The sequence below is a fragment of the Camarhynchus parvulus genome, chromosome 7 (assembly GCF_901933205.1).
Source record: "Camarhynchus parvulus chromosome 7, STF_HiC, whole genome shotgun sequence".
NCBI lineage: Eukaryota > Metazoa > Chordata > Aves > Passeriformes > Thraupidae > Camarhynchus > Camarhynchus parvulus.
In genome coordinates, this window is record NC_044577.1 from 15,171,141 (window position 1) to 15,191,471 (window position 20,331).

Here is a 20,331-nt window from a genome sequence, read left to right on the forward strand (position 1 = left end):
GGTGTGTGCATGAATGCACAGTTATCTTCATTCACTCCCTGCCTGCAGCTCTTCCACATCTGTCCCTCTTACTATTGATTCATACCTCCCCACAGAGCCTGCAGTCTTTGTGAAGAAATTAAGTGATTTCAGTGTGGAGCAGGGGAAGTCCATTGTGCTAGAAAGCAGCTACATTGGCACCCCTCCCATCTCTGTCACCTGGAAAAGAAATGGGATGCCCATTTCTCAGTCTCAACGCTGCACTGTTACAACTACTGAAAAATCTGGCATTCTTGAAATCTTCAACAGCACAAAGAACGATGAAGGCGAATATACCTGTGAGGTGGCAAATGAGGCGGGTGGGGATGTTTGCCGCAGCCTTGTCTCCATCTTAGGTATTCATCACCCCTGATCCCCCTAACACACCCCAGTGATGCTCTACCTCTGCTCACCACATTCTCTCCTTCCCTAGAACCACCTTATTTTGTCACGCACCTGGACCGTGTGGAGGTGAAGGTTGGCGAGCCCTTGACCTTAAAATGCCAGATTGGCGGTTCACCAGAAATCAAGGTGTCCTGGTACAAAGATGACACCAAGCTCAGATCAACACAGGCTTATAAAATGCACTTCAAGAACAATGTGGCAACACTGGCATTCTCTGCTGTAGAGGATAGCAACATTGGAGAATATATCTGCAAAGCAGAAAATAGCATCGGCTTTGCCACCTCCACAGCTTTGCTTGTTGTTAAAGGTGATGGGCCAAGAGCCACTCTTTTGTGGGGTAGTTTGTAGGAACTCTTTGTTGTCTACAGAAAGGGGGTTTTATTAATTTCAAAGATAATTCATTCTAGGTTGGCTGCTTACTGATAGTAGTGATTATTATTGTTTTGCAGAACGTCAACTTCCCCCTACATTCACCAGAAAACTTAAAGATATTCAGGAGGTGGTTGGTGCCCCGGTGACATTTGACTGCCGCATAACTGGCTCAGAGCCTATCCAGGTGTCTTGGTACAAGGATGGGGCTCTCTTAAGCGACACTGATAACATGCAATCAGCCTTCTTAAATAATGTTGCAACTTTACAGATCTTAGAAACTAGTATGGATTACAGTGGGCAATATACTTGCTCAGCCCAAAATGCTCTGGGGACTGCCTCTTCCAGTGCCAAACTTCTCCTTACAGGTTTGTAGATCATACTTTAATGAAAATCTTTTGTATGTCTTTGCTCTTTTACTTCTCCACTCTTTTTCCAACTCTACCAATTGAATAGTGGACGATGGGCATGGCGTGGTGAGGCAGGCTTGGTGGTGAGCTCTGCCATGCTTTCCTCTTTGCAGAACACCTACGACCTCCCTTCTTTGACGTCAAGCCAGTATCAATCGATGTGGCACTAGGGGAAAGCGCAACCTTCAAGTGCCACATGACTGGTTCTGCCCCCATGAGGATTACTTGGACCAGAGACAACAGAGAGATTCGTCCAGGTGGCAACTACAAAATGACCCTGGTGGAAAACACAGCCAGCTTGACAGTCCTTAAAGTTGGTAAAGGGGATGCTGGACTCTACACATGTACTGCCAGCAACAGTGTTGGAAAGGACACGTGCGCAGCTCAGCTGGCTGTACAAGGTATTGCTGTGGGCTCTGGTGTTTATGAGGTTTTCTTTGCAAGGCAGACACCTGGAAAACACATTCTGTCCTTAATGCAAGCATGTGTGCAACTAACAATTTTTACAAGGGGTTACTCTGAGATGTCTTATTTCACTTAAATTTTATTGTAGTACTTAAATACTTACTCATATTTCTTCTACTTTGGTATAGTACCTGATTTTTCTTATCAAAGGGATTCTTCCATTGAAACATTAACTCTTTTTACTTTGTTGCGCCTTTATGAATGGTTCTGTTGGACAGCAAAATCTATCTTCCTAAAGTCTTTCTCCAGCAGTGGCAATCACTAGGTTGCCCAGGGGAGTGAAAGGAAACTGAAAGAAATTCAGAAACTGGGGGATTCAGTTTTATATACATCCCACCCAACACTTCACCTCCTCTTATAGTGTGGGGATCTAAAAGTAAAAATCCAAATTTATGAGTGGCTCAGACTGTCTTGGTGCAAGTGACGTATGTTAGTGTAATTTCCTCAGTGTAGGTGGAAACTTATTTATAGCTGTTCCGGATATTTCAATTTTACTGATTTTATAAGAGAAGTGTAACGTACACTGCTTAGATTATGCCTGAGTTAAAAGGTTGCTGAGTAAAAAGGTTAAAAGTTAAAAGCACTTTCTTTCCTCTTTTTTCTTTTTTTTTTTCCTCTTTCCTCTGTATGAATTTGGAGTGCAAAGGGGGGGGGAGAATATTTCAAGAGTAAATCCTTTTGCTCTGTATGAAAAGTAACACAGGAAGCTGAGCTACTAGTAGCAAGATTTTGTATTAATTATTTGTCAAATGTTTTATATATATCAAGTTTTTTCCGACCATAAGCATTTTTCTTGGTGAGGGTGTAAATAGTGTGTAAGACTGAATTATCTGGATTCAGTAATGAGTAGGGCTGCTGTATTATGTAGCTTGACTTCCAATATGCATTGAAAAATTGTAGCAAGAAATCAAACCTCTTTAAAAAATCTGAAGCTTCTTTCTACCACAATAATTCTGTTTATTATTAATTATCTCATTGGTAATATCTTTATTTGAACACCAAAACCATCTGTAAAATGATCCCAGTTGACCTTATTTAATTTTTTTACTCTTCAAATCTTTATTTGTAAAATCCTGAGGAGTATTATTATTTTATTTTTTGATCCTGAATTTACTGACAATTTTTAGTGTCAGTATTCTTTAGAATTTGTACAGTTTCCCCAAGGCTGTAAAATTACTGATGTTGATTTCTTTCAACCAATGTCTGTAGAACTTGAAAGGTCAATCTCTTTGGGTGCATTGATTTGCATGCATTTATTTGGGCATATGCTGTCTCAATTCTATGACACGCAGCCTTTTTTTTGTAGAATTAAGATCTTTTTTTTAATTGACCTTGAAAACCTCACAGCTTTTTATTAACTTTCTCACTCTAGTATCTAATGTTCCAAATCTGTAGTTTTAATAATTGGTTTGTGTTCTAGAACTGCTTTACATTATAAATATATACCTTACTAATGTGTAGACCCTCATTTTTTGAAAGGAGTGGAATCAGAGTGTGACTACTCAGCAACTGTTCATATGCAGATAAATAATCAACTCTTTCTCAAAGTGAAATCCGATAAATTGCTGAGGTTCCAAAAGTCCTGATGTTAACAAATCATCATTTCTATTTCTAGAAACTCAGGAAGTTTTGTTTCTAGCAACACAGGATGTTTTGCAACTGTCCCACAGGTTGAAATAATCCAAAATTAATTAGATATTCTTCCTACACTTTACAGTCACACAAATAGGCACTTCATCCTGTTTTGCAGAGAGGTTTGTTGTGCCCACATTACCACCTCTTGGTTTTACTAGTTATAGCTTTGATCTGTGAGCATTTAGTCTTGTGATTCTAATCATCTAGATGCTACTTTTGATGAAAAGTATCAAACTTCCACTCCTTTCCCCTCCTTATGGAACAAAAGGTCACCACCTGTTTTACTTTTTAATCGCAGACATTTAACACCAATTCTATAAAACCAGCCATCTCACAATTCTCCTCAGCATGATTATTTCTAAGCTCTTTTGTTTGCTACCTAAACTCCTTAACTTTGATTCCTTACGTGCAACTTTATGTTCAGTTTTGCATTTAATGTGTGAGGGGTTATAATGCAGATACATTCATTGACTACATTAATTATTAATCACAGGATATAAAGCAATTGCTATATTACTCAACATAAATGCTTTTAATAACATTTTTGGCTGGATAGTTGGATTCTTGCATTTGCATCAGGCATTTTGATTACACATATATAACAAGAGCATATTTTGTAAAGAAAATCATGCACATCGACTAATCTGTAATGAATACATACAAGGAGAGGTAAAGTGGGTCAGTAAACTAAGGAGAAACTCACTGAAATGCATATAGAAAACTTGTTTTCTTCTTAATCTGGATTTTAGACCAACTTGAAATCATCTAAAAAAATTTCATAGCAATGGCAAAATCAGAATTTTTGCTTAAGTCCCTAAACTTTGCAGTTTCAGTTACACATCTCCCTGCTTATTCAAACAATTACTGCAGTTTAAAGCATCATCTCTCCTTTTTGGCTTTGCAGAACCCCCAAGGTTTATTAAGAAACTAGACTCCTCAAAACTTGTGAAACAGCATGATTCCACAACGTATGAATGCAAAATAGGTGGATCTCCAGAAATCAAAGTCACCTGGTACAAAGGTGAAACTGAAATCCATCCCAGTGAAAAATACAGAATGTCTTTTGTGGATTCAGTGGCAGTCATTGAAATGCACAACCTCAGTGTTGAAGACAGTGGTGACTACACTTGTGAAGCTCAGAATCCAGCGGGTAGTGCAAGCATCAGTACTACACTGAGAGTAAAAGGTCAGAATCTCAACTCTTTCCTTCCCTTTCTAACATTAAGGGTCCTCCTTTAGGAAAAGCTCTTAAATCCCACTTTCTCTTGTCAGAGGCCAAAACCTGCCTGAGTAGGTGGCAAATCTCTTGTCTGTTTTTGATCTCTGTGGCAGCTCTTTCTTATCTATTGTCTTTGCTATTTAGCATCAGAAGGGTTACTTTGATTTTCTGCCTTCTTTAATCTCTTTTGCTTAAATAACACAAACGATAACTCTTTTTTCTTTTTTCCAGCACCCCCCATTTTTACCAAGAAGCCCCATCCAGTTGAGACCTTGAAAGGGTCTGATATTCATCTGGAGTGTGAGCTTCAGGGCACTCCTCCATTCCAGATTTCATGGTATAAAGACAAACGAGAAATTCGGAGCAGCAAGAAGTATAAGGTCATGTCTGAGAACTACATAGCTAGTCTTCACATTCTCAGTGTGGATACTGCAGATGTTGGTGAATATCACTGTAAGGCTGTAAATGATGTGGGAAGTGACTCTTGTATTGGCTCTGTAACACTAAGAGGTTTGTACAAAGATTGGCATCTTCTTGGCATTTCTTTGTTCCTGAAATTCTTCTCCTGCTTTTCCGCTCCTGGCAGGGTTCTTTACTGTTAAATATCTTCTCTTAATAGCACCACCAACCTTTGTGAAGAAGCTGAGTGATCTCACTGTCGTAGTTGGGGAGTCGATTGAACTGCAGGCTACAGTACAAGGATCACAGCCCATTTCTGTTCTGTGGCTAAAAGACAAAGGGGAAATCATCAGAGAAAGTGATAATCTTTGGATCTCCTACTCAGAAAACATTGCAACTATGCAGATTGGAAATGCAGAACCAACCAATGCTGGGAAATACATTTGTCAGATAAAAAATGATGCTGGAGTTCAGGAATGCTTTGCTGTGCTGAAAGTGCTAGGTTGGTAGCATGAGATAAAAAACACAACATGTTTTAAGATGCTTTGAAATTTAAATTTTAATTGCAATAATAGCTATTTTGTTGTTCTAAAAATTTTTCTGGCTTGCATTTCATTGCAGAACCTGCAGTCATTGTAGAGAAGCCAGGCCCAGTCAAAGTTACAGCTGGAGACTCTTGTACTCTGGAATGCACAGTAGATGGCACACCAGAGCTTACTGCTAGGTGGTTTAAGGATGGTAATGAGCTGTCCACTGACCATAAATATAAAATCAGTTTCTTCAACAAAGTATCTGGGCTTAAGATCCTCAATGCAACACTAGAAGACAGTGGAGAATATACTTTTGAGGTGAAAAACAGTGTTGGTAAAAGCAGCTGCACAGCTTCAGTGCACGTTTCAGGTTAGTTGGCTACTCTTTCTAAGTCACCTCTGATCCTTTAGTTCCTTTACAAAGCCTTCAGATAGCCAAGTGGTTGTTGTGATTGGCAACCAGAGTTGTATAATCTTAGGAGTACTTGGTATGCCACTTTGACAGGCACCAAGGATAGATGCCCACCTAAAATCTGAAGGGCAGGAATTATTGAAAGGACTTGATTTCTTCAGCTTTAATCTACATGTTGTCTTGGACAACTGGTGTAATATTGTTGCTTGTGAAAAAGAATGGAAAAAACAAACCGTGTTCCTCAAAGATTATGGATGAAAATTCCAGCATATCCTTAACCATTAACTATTTTTCAAATACTTAGCTGTTTCAGAGTATATTGCCAAAGCAGATACAGCAAAAGGTCACTAATTTTATTCTGCACAGAGAACTTCCTGCATTTAAGAATGCTGTATGGTAATTTCTTGTTTTTATTTTGAAACAAATGCAGATCGTATTATACCTCCTTCTTTCACAAGAAAACTGAAAGAAACTTATGGTCAGCTGGGTTCTTCTGCTGTACTGGAGTGCAAAGTTTATGGGTCACCACCCATTCTCATTTCCTGGTTTCATGATGGACAAGAGATTACCAGTGGAGAGAAGTATCAGGCTACTCTTACAGACAATACCTGTTCTCTGAAAGTGAATGGACTTCAGGAGTCTGATATGGGAACTTATTTGTGCACAGCTACTAATGTAGCTGGGTCTGATGAATGCAGCGCATTTTTGAGTGTTATAGGTCAGTATCAGTAAGAAGCCAGAATCAGAGGGTTCAAATTTATTTTCAGAAAGATTTAATTTTTTCTTTGTTGAATATTTCTGAACACTGTGATCTTCAAAAGAAGTTCAAATGTACTTATTTTCTGTCTGTTTTATTTGTGTGCTTAGAACCACCATCTTTTGTGAAGAAACCTGAACCACTGGATGTTTTATCTGGGGCAAACATAACCTTTACTAGTATCGTAAAAGGTTCCCCTCCATTGGAAGTTAAATGGTTCAGAGGCAGTGTTGAGCTAGTACCAGGACCCAGATGCAATATCACCTTGCAAGATTCAGTTGCAGAACTGGAGCTGTTTGATGTACATCCACTTGAGAGTGGAGACTACACCTGCCAGGTCTCTAATGAGGCAGGGAAAATTTCTTGCACAACACATCTTTTTGTCAAAGGTTTGTCCAGACTACTGCTTCTTATGCTTCTTGAAGATGATATCTTGGCTTTATTTAATTTGTTTTCTTCCTGTTGTTCATTATAGAACCAGCCAAATTTGTGAAGAAGGTGAATGATTTAAATGTAGAGAAAGGGAAAAATTTAATCTTGGAGTGCACATATATGGGTACTCCACCGATTTCAGTGACATGGAAGAAAAATGGAGTGAAAATAATGCACTCTGAAAAGTGTAGCATCACCACTACAGACACATCTGCCATACTGGAAATCCCTAGCAGCAAACTAGAAGACCAGGGGCAATACTCTTGTCATATTGAAAATGATTCCGGGAAAGATACTTGTCATGGTACAATCACAATACTAGGTGCGTCAAGCCAGCAGCACTTCAACAAGTGTTGTTTGAACTACTAATGATCATCATGCAATATCTTTTTATGCTAATGGTGTGTCTTTGTCCTTCAGAACCACCTTACTTCATTACACCCTTGGAGCCAGTGCAGGTCACTGTTGGGGATTCCGCATCCTTACAGTGCCAGGTTGCTGGAACACCAGAAATGATTGTGTCATGGTACAAAGGCGATACAAAGCTAAGAGGAACTGCTACTGTGAAAATGCACTTTAGGAACCAAATTGCTACTCTGGTTTTCAGCCAGGTAGACAGTAGTGACAGTGGGGAGTACATCTGCAAAGTAGAAAACTCTGTTGGGGAGGCTTCTTCATCATCTTTGCTTACAGTTCAAGGTGAATATTTCAATTTTAAATATAGGGAAATGGCCTATTTTTCTTAAGTATGCTTTGCTATTTTGAAAAAAGCAATTGCCTCTTCGTCGTAAAACACTTTACTGTTTCTTGATGTGTAAGGTACCCTGTGGTACTTTCTTCTACTAACAAAAGCCTATCAGTAAAGGTGATTGAAATGCAGCACTTACTGACCACAGCTCTTTTGCAGTGTTTCAAGCCTCTGTGTCTTCCATCCCTGTTCAGGATATTGCTTTGATTGTTTCCAATATTAGCAGTCCTGAGTCTCATTGGGTGTAAGATAAAAAAAAGAGACCTCTCTTCCTGCAACCATATGCATAGGGCTCTTTACAACAAGTTCAAAATAAATGATATGCTAAACAGTATTTTTAATTGGAAGTTATGAGCAAAAATCCACCAATACTCTACAGCATATTAGTCAGTGATTATTGATGAGTACAGCAAGAGGTGCGTGTCTTCTGGAAGACTTCACTGTACAATCCTTGTTCTCTTACAGAGCGTAAACTTCCTCCTTCTTTTACACGAAAATTAAGAGACATTCATGAAACTGTTGGCTTACCAGTTGTGTTTGATTGTGGCATTGCTGGCTCAGAACCCATCGAAGTATCTTGGTTTAAAGATGGCGCGCGTGTAAAAGAGGACTACAATGTTCACACGTCCTTTGTAGATAATGTAGCAACTCTCCAGATTTTGAAGACAGATAGGACTCTTATTGGGCAATACACCTGCACAGCTGTCAATGCTATTGGGACTGCTTCTTCTAGCGGCAGGCTTGTCCTTACAGGTTGGTGGGCTGTGAAATATTTAATGGAAATGTCTTAAAACTGAGTTTTCTTTATGTATGGATTTAATATTGTACAAGAGATTCTTATTTCACACAATTTTAAAGTAAATTGAGATTTTTAAGTGATGGCTTTTTATTTCTTTGACTCTTCAGAAGGGAAGACTCCTCCATTCTTTGACATCCCACTTACACCTGTGGATGGCATTATTGGAGAAAGTGCTGATTTTGAGTGTCACGTTTCTGGAACGCAGCCTATTAGAGTCACTTGGGCAAAAGGTGACCAAGAAATTAGAACAGGAAAGAACTATCAGATCAGTTATGTAGACAACACAGCCCATCTGACCATCTTGAGAGTTGACAGGGGAGATTCTGGAAGTTATACATGCTATGCTAGCAATGAGGTTGGAAAGGACTCTTGCACAGCTCAACTGGCTGTTAAAGGTACTGAATAGATAATGCATTGTTTTTACATTTTTCTTCCTTCAGTTATAAAGAAATTTGGACTATTACTGCAAGATAACTTTGGGACAATTTTTGGGATGTAGTCTGAGAGTACCTATCTGGAGATATCTATGAATCTTTTATGGGAATTAGGAAGGGTCACTAACATCAACAGGAGGAGAAATAAAACATTTTCTTTGGCCTACTTTCTTAATAGGCTCTGCTCCATTTCATTCTTAAGAACTTGACAAAACTCTAGGGGTTATTTCAATGGTGTATGACTTAAATCAATGTAAGAGAATTTTTGTTCAAACAGGAAAACACAGTGACAATGACTGTAAGAGCAAGTCTCCTGCTGTTTATTGTAGCATAATTTCACTTTAAAAATATATCCAGTTTAAATGAGAGTAAATATCAATTCCCCAATGTTCAATTTTTTCTTGAAGCATTGTCTTTAGGATTTTTCATCTCAAGATAGATTCATGGAATTTATGTTCTTTTTACAGAACGAAAAACTCCTCCTACTTTTACTAAGAAACTGTCTGAAGCAGTAGAAGAAACAGAAGGGAATGAACTTAAACTTGAGGGTCGTGTTTCTGGTTCTCAGCCTTTGACTGTTGCTTGGTATAAAAATAATCAGGAAGTCCATTCAAGCGCTCACTGTGAATTATCTTTCAAAAACAATGCTTTGCTTTTACATATCAAGACTGTAGAGCAATCAGATGCTGGTTTATACACCTGTAAAGTGTCCAATGAAGCAGGAAGCGTGTTGAGTACATCTTCTGTTGTTATCAGAGGTTGGTTGAAGTCTTGTTTTTCTTTGCTTCCTGCTTAAAAAACAATTTCTTTGTTTTATTTAGCTGCAAGTATATAGCATCTCTCTTATGAGCTGGCTTTACTTACCTTAACAGCAGTGATTTGTCCAGAGATTCACATAAACCACAAAGTCAACAATTTCTTTTATATTTGTGATTTTTTTTTTCAAGGAAAAACTTCTTTTCCAGTATTTGCTGTGACTGATTTAAAGTGAACATTGAAATCTTTGTGAAATTTCTGTTAATTTTTAATCATTCTCCTTCAGTGGAGTAACGGGGCTTGTGCAATGAAATCTAAGCTTAGGCAGTTGACACTGCATTTTTGGTAGCATGACACTTCGTCATAATAGTCTTGCAGGAAATTGCAGGTTTATTTCTTTAAAGATTTTTATATAGTTTTGCAACCTAGTCATGCTTTTGTTCTCATACTATTTTTTGCATGTAAAGATTCTTGCTGAGAGGATAAATATATTTCTTGCATGATTATATAGCAAATATGCTGTCATGCTCTCTTGATATTTATTCCATTTTATAACATTATGATTGACATTCTCAGACTTCTGTTTATCATCCTCCATTCCTTGCCATTGCCTCCTTAGTAATCACATGCATCTCTCTCTTATATTCTTGATCATTCTTTCCTGAGTATTCACTCAAGCATTTTGATATTCCAGAACCCAAAAAGCCTCCAGTTTTTGACCAGCCTCTTCAGCCAGCAGCAGCAGAGGAAGGTGAAACCCTACAGCTTAGCTGTCATGTCCAGGGATCGCAGCCAATCCGGATCCAGTGGCTGAAGGCAGGAAGAGAAATAAGAGCCTCAGACAAATGCAACTTCAGCTTTGCTAATGGAGTAGCTCTTCTAGAACTTGCTGCAGTTACCAAATCAGATTCAGGAGAATATGTATGCAAAGCTTCAAATGCAGCTGGCACTGATACTTGCAAATCTAAAGTGACAGTCAAAGGTACAGTAACATGGAGAAAATAAGGCATATGACAAAAATGTCAACCAAAACGCTATCCCACCTTTTTTTTCTGTGGAACAAAAAAGTTAATAATCTGATAACAAACAATTATTTACTTTTAGTAAAAAAAGTAAATAGAATCTGGTAAAACAGAGTATTTAACAATAATTTATATATCAATAGTGACATAAATGCTGAAAGATCAATGTCAAATCAATAGCACATTCCTACCAAAGAGATTAAAAAATTATTTTCTATCTAAACACGAAATTTACAAAAAATGCAAGCTAAATGGGTGAAATTACTTGGACATGCATGTTTTATGGAAAGCATGTCAAAAGTGGTGTTTATTAAAGGAAAATACAGAAGGAATTTGAGCATGTGGCCTTAGAGGCTAATTTTTTTAAGACTATTACAGATCTAAGACATTTTGACCTTTTAGCTGTATGCACAACTCTTTTTCACTACATGGTTAGCCACTAGGCTAAGTCAAAGAAAACCAGGAGAATTTAACAGATTACTGGTGAAAAACTGCAAGTAGCTCTTAGGGCATAATATCCAGAAATAGAATGAAAAGAGAAGACCTCACAAAAAAAACTTACCCATTTTAGAAAATGAGGCTTTCTAATTGCATATCTATCTATGGATTTGCATCCATGGAGAGTATAAATGGCCTGACTGAACAGCACAGTATGGTCCAATGTGGAGAGTTTAATCTGGAAAGTAAACTGCAAGTTGGTTAAAACAATATGAAAATATTTTGCATTTTTACCTCTTGCATAGTATTTCGTTCCATCTCAGGAATTAATTCCTTTTTTACAATTCCTTCAGAAACATCATCACCTATGAACATTAACTGTTACATGAAGCCATCTGCTATAACTCTCTGACTCTGTTTTTTTTAGAAAAACCGGCAGCTGCTCCAGCAGCTAAGAAAGCAGAAGTGGAAGGCAAACTTTATTTTGTGTCAGAGCCTCAGAGTATCAAAGTCATGGAAAGTAAGAACTCTTTTCAAAACAGTACAATGCCTACACCTTTTGTTTGAGATGATGTCCCTCTGTCATAAACAACTGGAAAGACTTAGCTTCCTCATTTGCATCTTTCTGCAGAGACCGTTGCAACATTTATTGCAAAAGTTGGAGGAGATCCGATTCCAAATGTTAAGTGGATGAAGGGAAAATGGAGGCAACTCAACCAGGGAGGCCGCATTATAATACAGCAGAGAGGAGATGAAGCCAAACTAGAAATAAAGGACACAATAAAAACTGACTCTGGCATGTACAAATGTGTTGCTTATAACCAACATGGTGAAATTGAGAGGAGTGTAAACCTGCAAGTTGAAGAAAGAAAGACAGAAGTTGTTGAAGGGGATCTCAGGGCAAAGCTAAAAAGGTATATTGAAAGTTTTTATGGATTAATTTGCTATCAACACAGAAGAAAATTTTTTTATTATACATCTCAGAACAAGATATAATTTTTTAAAAATCTTTAAATAGGAATTACTGTACTAAAAATAAAAGCACCTGACTAGACTAAACTAAAGGATTCTACCGCACAGAACAGCTCTGAGATGATTCAATATTTCATTAAACAGCTTTCTGGGAATGAAATGCTGCGTAGTTAACTTCTGTTATTGATTTGAATAGCACTCCAACAAAAACAAAAGAAGAGGAAGAGCAACCTATTGATATCTTGGAACTTCTCAAAAATGTAGACCCCAAAGAATATGAGAAATATGCTCGCATGTATGGAATTACAGATTTCCGTGGCCTCCTGCAAGCCTTTGAGTTACTAAAGCAAACCCAAGCAGAAGAAAGCCACAGATTGGTAAGATACAGTGTGACTGCTGCATTAGTTCTCTTAGGAGTAATATGTTGAAGAGACGTGTGTCCACACTCTGAAGCTCTGAAGTTATGATGTGTGGAGAAATTTCTGATTCCTCTTTAGGTCTTTTACTGGCAGTTCTCAATTTCTTGCATGCTCTAATCCAAGAAGAAAAAATTGGCCTTCTGGCTAAGTAGGTTCTGTCTTCATAACTTGACTGCAATTGTTAGAATGGGAAGATTTCCTGGTTACAGTACAGTTACATAAAATTTGATGTAGGAATGAATTCTGTGTTGTATAAACATGACAGCTTGACATTTAGTATCCTTTAATCTTTGAGTATATTCTGCATTTTTATAGGAAATTGAGCTCACAGAGAAAGCTCAAAGGGAAGATCAGGAATTTGATGAACTTGTAGCTTTTATTCAGCAACGACTCACACAAACAGAGGTAAAACATTTTTGGACTGATTTATGAAATATTCAAACCTATAACAGGGAACCTGAAATTAACTTAAACTAATATTTTCCAGCCTATTACTCTGATCAAAGACATTGAAAATCAGACAGTTTTAGCAGATGAGGATGCTATCTTTGAATGTGAGATTAAGATTAACTATCCAGAAATTAAACTGTCATGGTACAAGGGAACACAGAAACTGGACTCCAATGACAAATATGAAATTAGAATTGAAGGTGATCGCCACATACTGAGAATTAGAAATTGCCAGCCTGAAGATCAAGGAAATTTCAGAATAGTGTGTGGACCACATATTGCCAGTGCCAAGCTAACTGTGATTGGTAAGTCTGCTTCTGCAGTATATATTTGAATTAGTTTACACTGTATTTATTCCACTCTCTGATCTCTGTTAAAATGTATGTTTTAACATGCTAATAGAACCTGCAGTTGAGCGGCATCTTCATGACACTACTTTCAAGGAAGGAAAAACATGCACACTGACTTGTCAGTTCTCTATCCCAAATGCCAAGTCTCAGTGGTATAGAAATGGGAGACCCATTAAGATAGGAGGGAGATATTCAACACAAGTCTCTGACAAAGTGCACAAACTCATCATCAAGGATGTTAGAACGGAAGACGAGGGACAGTATACCTGCAAGCTTGACAGTCTAGAAACAACAGCAGATCTGGCCATTGAAGGTTTGTAGATATAGAATCTCTTTCTTACAATAGTGACAATTTCTGGAGGTTTCATTAGCAGAACAAATGAAAATAAAAAGAATTTCTGAAAGACAGATTCAAAACTTGGAAACAAACTAAATAAGAAATTTTACTGTCCTTTCTCTTTGAACAACACAGGACATACTTGTGTAATTCAATTAAGCATGTTCTTCACTAAACCATGATTAATGGCCCATAGCCCACAAGCAATCTGAGTTGTACTAGCTTCTATTTTCTTTGGAACTCTTATATTTTCCTTGGACTTTTTCTTAATTATTCTCTATCTTTAGTTTCCCTAATGGCTGCTCTTACAAAATGTATCGGCACAGCAATCTTGTTATAGTTGAACTCTTACATCTTCTAATCTTCATTCTTATCTTCGTAGAAGATGGAATCATTTTTTCTTACTCTACTTTTTAAAGATCTATTGCTATTATCTCATTAAAATTTAGCTATTTTGATGACAACAATGAGAAGTATTCAGATACACTAAATGCAGTGGTGGTGCCTAACAATTGACATATTTTCTCTTTCTAAAAACAGCGGAACCAATTCAGTTCACCAAGAGCATACAGAACATTGTTGTGAGTGAACACCAGTCTGCAACCTTCGAGTGCGAGGTGTCTTTTGATGATGCAGTTGTGACATGGTATAAAGGCCCCACTGAACTGAGAGAGAGTCCCAAGTACAGCTTCAGAAGTGAAGGTCGTTGCCATTATATGACTATCCACAACGTTAATGCAGAAGATGAAGGTAAAAATGCAGAAACAATTGTGCTGGTGCCATTTTTTACCTGTTTCTTTTTTGTCTGGTTTTAAATTATAAAAGAATATAAATATGAACATTCTTGGCTGCTGCAGGTGTTTATTCTGTAATTGCTCGTCTTGAACCAAGAGGAGAAGCAAGAAGCACTGCAGAGCTCTATCTTGTAACCAAAGGTTAGCAAATTTTCTAAATAAATTTGTGATCATAACCATGTACAAATTTATTTGTTTGAAACATGATTCTGGAAAAATCAATAGTCCTAAAAGAAATCTAATATTCCTTTGCAGAAATCAAACTGGAGTTGAAGCCACCAGGTAAAGTCCTCAAGCAAGACTGGCATAAGATCTTGTCAATACTCTGCCATAAAATTAAAGCATTGCTCTGCTTTTTTATTATTTTCAAATCTTTTTTTCCTGGTTAGAGTAAGTATAAACTACATGCTGAAAAAGTATTCCTCATCCACAGACATGTGGAACTATTATTCTCATGAGTAGTGGCAATGAATACTGAAACAAATCCATAATCAGTGACATTAATAGGGACCCTATTTTTTACGACATGGAATGCCCCATTCTCTAAAACACACAAGTTATTTTTTTAACTGCTAAGGAATAGAACAATTAAGATGTAGCAATTAATAGATAGGATCTCCTCTGTGCAACTGAGAAAAATAACCAATGAGACAAAATAGGTAAAAATCACCTCCTTATGATATACAGTGATTTTCTTTTTTGAATGTTCTTAAGAGCCTTGTCCAAATGTTGCAAGAATTATTTAGAAACAATACATAACATTGTATGGGCTGGTTGAACTGAAAGGTTAATACAATTAGTTATCTATCAATTGGCTAGCTTATGCTTGAGGAGCAAGCTACAATCCTTGTTTGTTACAAAAAGAAAGACTAAACCACCATCAACTACTAACCTTGAGGAGAGCACCTTGAATTTTTTAATTAGTAGTATTTATTAAGTCAATTAAACATTTTGATTTTCTAGATGTTCCTGATGCCAAGGTTGCAGTTCCACCTCAGAAACCAGCTGAAGGTAGGGTAACAAACCATACTTGTTCTGTATCTGCCCTGAACCAGAAGACCAGTGGGAACCTCAGAGAAAAATCTTAGCTCAGCCATAAGATCTAGTTAATTGTCCCTGTGAGCAAGACTTGACTTGGATAGGCTTCTTTGCTGTGTGGAAGGCAAAAACTCTACACAGGCAGTGGAAGGATTTAATTTAACTCTCTTAAAAAGAGAATTTTAAAAAAATTTCTATTTAAAAGAGAATTTTAATTCTCTTAAAAAGAGAATATTTTTCATCATGTTTTCCTATCGGTCTGTTGTTCATTTCACCTTCCTTTTATTTCCATCTTCCTCTCTGACAATTTTTTTTAATTTTCATCTCTTCTTTTCTGCCACAAAATTATCTTTTAAACAAGCTGTCTGAATTACTGACTTTTAAAAATATTCTTTTAATTGGATTGGATTCTTTACATTGTATATTTTTACATTGGATTTCATGTTTATGGGCAATGGTCTCCCCCCAGGCTGGTTTTGGACTACAGGATACAGACAATATTTATACTTCTGTTACATCCAGTAGTTTACTCTAAACGTCAGCAATTTGAACTTCTTGGGTTTTTTTGCAGGATAATTTGGTAAATGCTTGCAGTGGCAGCAGGAAGGGAAAGATTTGATATTTAGATGAAGTACAATCAGCGAAGATAGGAGAGTAATGGCAGCAATAAAAATAAAGCTGAAGATATTCAGGGTTCAAAAAAGTAGACTGGGGATTCCCACTCAAATTATGTTTACTCAGCTGCTGTAAACTCTCAGAATAAGCACTATGTTTGCTTTTATTCTGCAGCTGCAATAAAATAATATAATCCATTTTACCAAACCAGGATTTTTTTTCATTTACAAGGAAATATCAAACTTAAATTTTGTTCTAAATATTTCATTTTTCCTACAAGCTGCCCCTATTCCCATTCTTCTGCCTCTTGTTCCACCTCCAGAGGAGAAAAAGCCAGGTAAAAGTCCTTACAGTATTTGAATACTATATTCATGCTTCATTATGACAGTTGATTTTTTTTTTTTTTGTTTGTTTGGCTTTTTAGGGATTCTTAAGGTTTTTTAATTCAAATTTTAAAATCTATTATTTTTAAGGAGAGAAAAAGGTTCCATTAAAGAAAGTCCCCCAAAAGGTGGTTAAAAAAGCTCCTGAAGAAGTCCGGCCACCTAAAGGTAACTTTTTCCCTTTGTAAACTTTTTTAAAAAGAGTAAAATTACCTTGTGGAAACAAGGTGCTTTGTTTTGAAATAACTTCAATCTATCACAATTGTTTGATTTCTGGCTTTATGTTAAAAAAACACATTTAAAACCCAAACTGATTGTGACCGCCTAAAAAATAGTCCCTTCTTTAAGCCATCCATGAGGGTGAAATACTTTCACTAAAAGTGAACATCCAATATGCCTTGCAAATTCCACACTATGATACCAATAATCAATTTATTTATTTTAAGTTCCTGAGGTGCTACCAGAGAAGCCCAAAGAGGTCAAAATAACATCCATGGCAAGGAGAGAAGAGATACACGAAGAAAAGAAAATACATGAAATGCCCAAAGAAGTTTACGAAGAATGGGAAGAAGATTATGGTGAAGACCATGACTATTATGTCAAGGAAGAGGGCTATGATGAAGGGGAAGAGGAATGGGAAGAAGCTTATGAGAAAAAAGAAGTGACTTACGAAGAAAAAAGAATAATTCATGAAGAAGGTATTTGAATTATCGTGTCATTTTATTTCATCTCTTTTCTCATATTTATTTTTAAGGCCCCAACATTTTGAATGAGGCAACATTTTGTTTTGTTTTGTTTTTGCTAAAATATTTGGAACGATAATATGCTGACAAATTTTAAGTGGCACTTGATGATAACACAAGATATCACAAGGTATGGATGGAGATAGGAATTGATACATTAGAAATTCATTGCCAATTAACTTTGCAGGTCTTTGAAATCTAACATGAGTTATAGTTAGTGGTAAGGATGTGTGTAGTTTTTAGTTTTTTGGCTATTTCTTCTATCATTTTCCTGTGCTCTTGATACACTTAAATGTTTATTGATTGATGTTAATGGGTATATTTTGCAGTTTCTTGCATGTTATATCTGTCTTGGGGATTAGTAACATGTATGCCTCTAGGAACAAAATTTCTCTCTGATAAGAAAAATTAAACTTGGAGATAAGCAAAACATTTTACTTCAACAATTGGATCTCCAAAACTCTCTGTGTGTTTTTAAAATTCATAAAACTATAATGGTATAACTAATATGTTTCTGTCTACAGAGCCTTTAGACAACATATTTTTTATCATTAAGTGATGTTATTTTTTTTAAGTGACTGAAGTTCCTAAAAAACCTGTGCCTGAGCGAAAACCACCAGCCATTATAGCTGAAAAGAAGGAAAAGAAGGAAGTAACAGTTCAAAAAGGTATGACTTTCCCACAAAACTAACAGGAACAGATTAAGTTATGCAATTGAAGATCTCTCATGCATCTCCTTCAAGCTGAATTGTGCTGGTTATTCACATTTTCTTGAAAAAATGAAAATTCTCTTTATGTTGGACAGTGAGATGTGCAAGGGTCATGGCAACTCTCCTCTCCTACCTCATATTTCTGAGCTCTCTGCTCAAAGGTGGTTGAATCAAAACAAGAATTGATGGTAAAATCAAACTGAGCTTCAGTTATCCTTCCTTCTCCCTGTATATTAGCCTTGGGCATGGGTGTAACTTTTAAGAAATTAAATGCTGCCTCTCTGGGAAGCATTTGCCACTTGGATCACTGCATATCTCTCAGGGCAGAGTGGGCCTCACTGCCATCACTGTTCACCACCATTAAACAACGCTCTGAACAGAGCCCAGGTTTATAGTGTCCTGAACAAAAAAACCCCAGCCAGTTCTATCTGGTTTTTATCCAAAAAACAATTTGCAAGATTACTTGAACAATAAATCTATCTGAATTACTTGCAGTTGTCAAGAAACCTGTCGATGAAAAAGTGGAGGTAACCACTCAGAGGGTTGCAGAAGAAAAAGTCAAAAGGGCTGAGGGTAAATACTGTTATCTTAATGTCACCTTTCTGTGAAAGTTGTGCCTTTTGTTACTTAGCTGATCTGCATGTGCTTTGTCTTTACTTAACATGGTCTGATCAATTTTTCAGTCTTTGAAACATCTAACAAAAGCTTCTGCTGAATTCTTTAAAAAGAAGATTAAAAGATTTTTAGGGGAAAATACTAAATGCTAATATTAACTACCAATGCTTTAAGAAAGAAAGCGTGTTTAATATTGCACTAGGTGAAATACTGTGTTTCATACTAAGCTGAACATGTGAATCCCTATCTTGCTCAGCTTTCCATTTTGACCCATCTATCAAGATGCTTTGATTAATTCTTTGGTTATAAAATAAATATGCTCCTTTATTCTCTTGGTAACTACTTCCTTTTGTGTAGCATTTCCCATTCTGAAGCAGGATTCTGTCAGCTGCAATTCAATAAGTATCAGGAAATGACCTGTGTGTTAAATGCCCTGAGTGCCTTTAGAACATAGCAATAAAAAGAAACAAACACATTCCTTACGTTGCTTTATGTGATTCTAAGAAGCCTGACTTAGCTGATGAGTTAGATTGTTTGCCGTGTTTGTTGTATTTTCAACATCATTGATAGATTACTGTAGACTTATTTTGATCTCTTTGCTAAATGTTTGACTGAGTAACAAAATTCTAACACCAACAGTTACCAAGAAAGTTCTGCCACCAAAACCTACACCAGTGGTCGTTGAGGAAAAAGTTATGAAAAAGGAAGGTACAGACCAGCATCTTTGAATTGCAGTTTACACTTTTTTTCAGCACTCAATGTGTTTCTGTGCTTTTTGGGAATATGTGGGCCTGTGTGTATGTGTGTGGATCCATAGTAGTAGTCATGCTGTGACTGCTCTCAGTGTTTAATTAGTATGTCTGCCATGCTTTTGTTTTTTATAAAGTCTGTTTTTAACATATTTGTGGATAGCCTTTTGGTTCTTGTTTAAAGAGCCTACATTCACACTGCAGTGTGACTTAGCTTTTTCTTCATCTATTCTGCTTGCTGGCCTATCCTTACATAATAAATATAACTATGTCCTCATGCCCAAAAATATCTTTGAAGAACAACATTTAGAATTCTTCTGATGTACTATTTCCAAAAGCCTGTGCATGCACTTTGTTTCAAATGTTTGGGTTAAAGGTGTCTGTGTCTTTAGTCTTTAACAAATACTAAATATTATACTTGTGTGCTTATTCTTTATTCAGTATTTTACAATATGAAAACTGACTGTCTAAATATGTCTAAGACTTTAATGTGCAATATGAATATAGACCTGATAAAAACTCACATGCTGACTACCACTAATGTGGATCTAGAATATTAAATACTAAAACAAAATCCTATCTTTAAAGTACCAACCGTAGAAACATGGACTGTTTCAGAAGAAAAGATGTCAGTTTCTGTCCACAGAGAAGAAGAGTATTCATATGATGTTACAGGTATGTATCCAAAAGTCTATGTATCCAAATCAAAACAATCTATCAATCCTACTATATTTTCTTTTGATCTATTTTTATGTGTGTCAAATTACATATTTAGACATATTGTGCATTTGTCTTTCAGTATGCCTTGCTTTTTTTGTCCACTGTGTTATGTAGCTTTAGTATTATTTAGCTTAATAGATGGAAATATTTCAACTATTTTATCTTACTATTATTTAAATACTTTTCTT

General features: G+C 36.6%; 1 protein-coding gene across 24 annotated transcripts in view; it reads left to right on the plus strand.

The window, feature by feature from the left end:
• Nucleotides 1–20,331, plus strand: part of TTN (titin) — a 238,116-nt gene that overhangs the window by 72,374 nt on the left and 145,411 nt on the right. For 22 of the 24 annotated variants that reach the window (XM_030952694.1, XM_030952707.1, XM_030952698.1 and 19 more), the window contains 33 exons: nt 96–374; nt 452–730; nt 873–1,160; nt 1,316–1,603; nt 4,207–4,488; nt 4,753–5,031; nt 5,141–5,422; nt 5,542–5,820; nt 6,293–6,580; nt 6,730–7,008; nt 7,095–7,373; nt 7,472–7,750; nt 8,265–8,552; nt 8,706–8,993; nt 9,500–9,790; nt 10,483–10,770; nt 11,676–11,768; nt 11,880–12,162; nt 12,417–12,597; nt 12,955–13,044; nt 13,127–13,394; nt 13,492–13,752; nt 14,317–14,526; nt 14,634–14,711; nt 14,826–14,852; nt 15,534–15,581; nt 16,504–16,560; nt 16,697–16,774; nt 17,053–17,304; nt 17,925–18,017; nt 18,555–18,632; nt 19,314–19,382; nt 20,012–20,098. In XM_030952694.1, the coding sequence (XP_030808554.1) occupies nt 96–374; nt 452–730; nt 873–1,160; nt 1,316–1,603; nt 4,207–4,488; nt 4,753–5,031; nt 5,141–5,422; nt 5,542–5,820; nt 6,293–6,580; nt 6,730–7,008; nt 7,095–7,373; nt 7,472–7,750; nt 8,265–8,552; nt 8,706–8,993; nt 9,500–9,790; nt 10,483–10,770; nt 11,676–11,768; nt 11,880–12,162; nt 12,417–12,597; nt 12,955–13,044; nt 13,127–13,394; nt 13,492–13,752; nt 14,317–14,526; nt 14,634–14,711; nt 14,826–14,852; nt 15,534–15,581; nt 16,504–16,560; nt 16,697–16,774; nt 17,053–17,304; nt 17,925–18,017; nt 18,555–18,632; nt 19,314–19,382; nt 20,012–20,098 (6,789 nt within the window). The remainder of the gene's footprint in view (nt 1–95; nt 375–451; nt 731–872; nt 1,161–1,315; nt 1,604–4,206; nt 4,489–4,752; nt 5,032–5,140; nt 5,423–5,541; nt 5,821–6,292; nt 6,581–6,729; nt 7,009–7,094; nt 7,374–7,471; nt 7,751–8,264; nt 8,553–8,705; nt 8,994–9,499; nt 9,791–10,482; nt 10,771–11,675; nt 11,769–11,879; nt 12,163–12,416; nt 12,598–12,954; nt 13,045–13,126; nt 13,395–13,491; nt 13,753–14,316; nt 14,527–14,633; nt 14,712–14,825; nt 14,853–15,533; nt 15,582–16,503; nt 16,561–16,696; nt 16,775–17,052; nt 17,305–17,924; nt 18,018–18,554; nt 18,633–19,313; nt 19,383–20,011; nt 20,099–20,331) is intronic. The other 2 variants (XM_030952695.1, XM_030952700.1) reach the window with 2 other exon arrangements.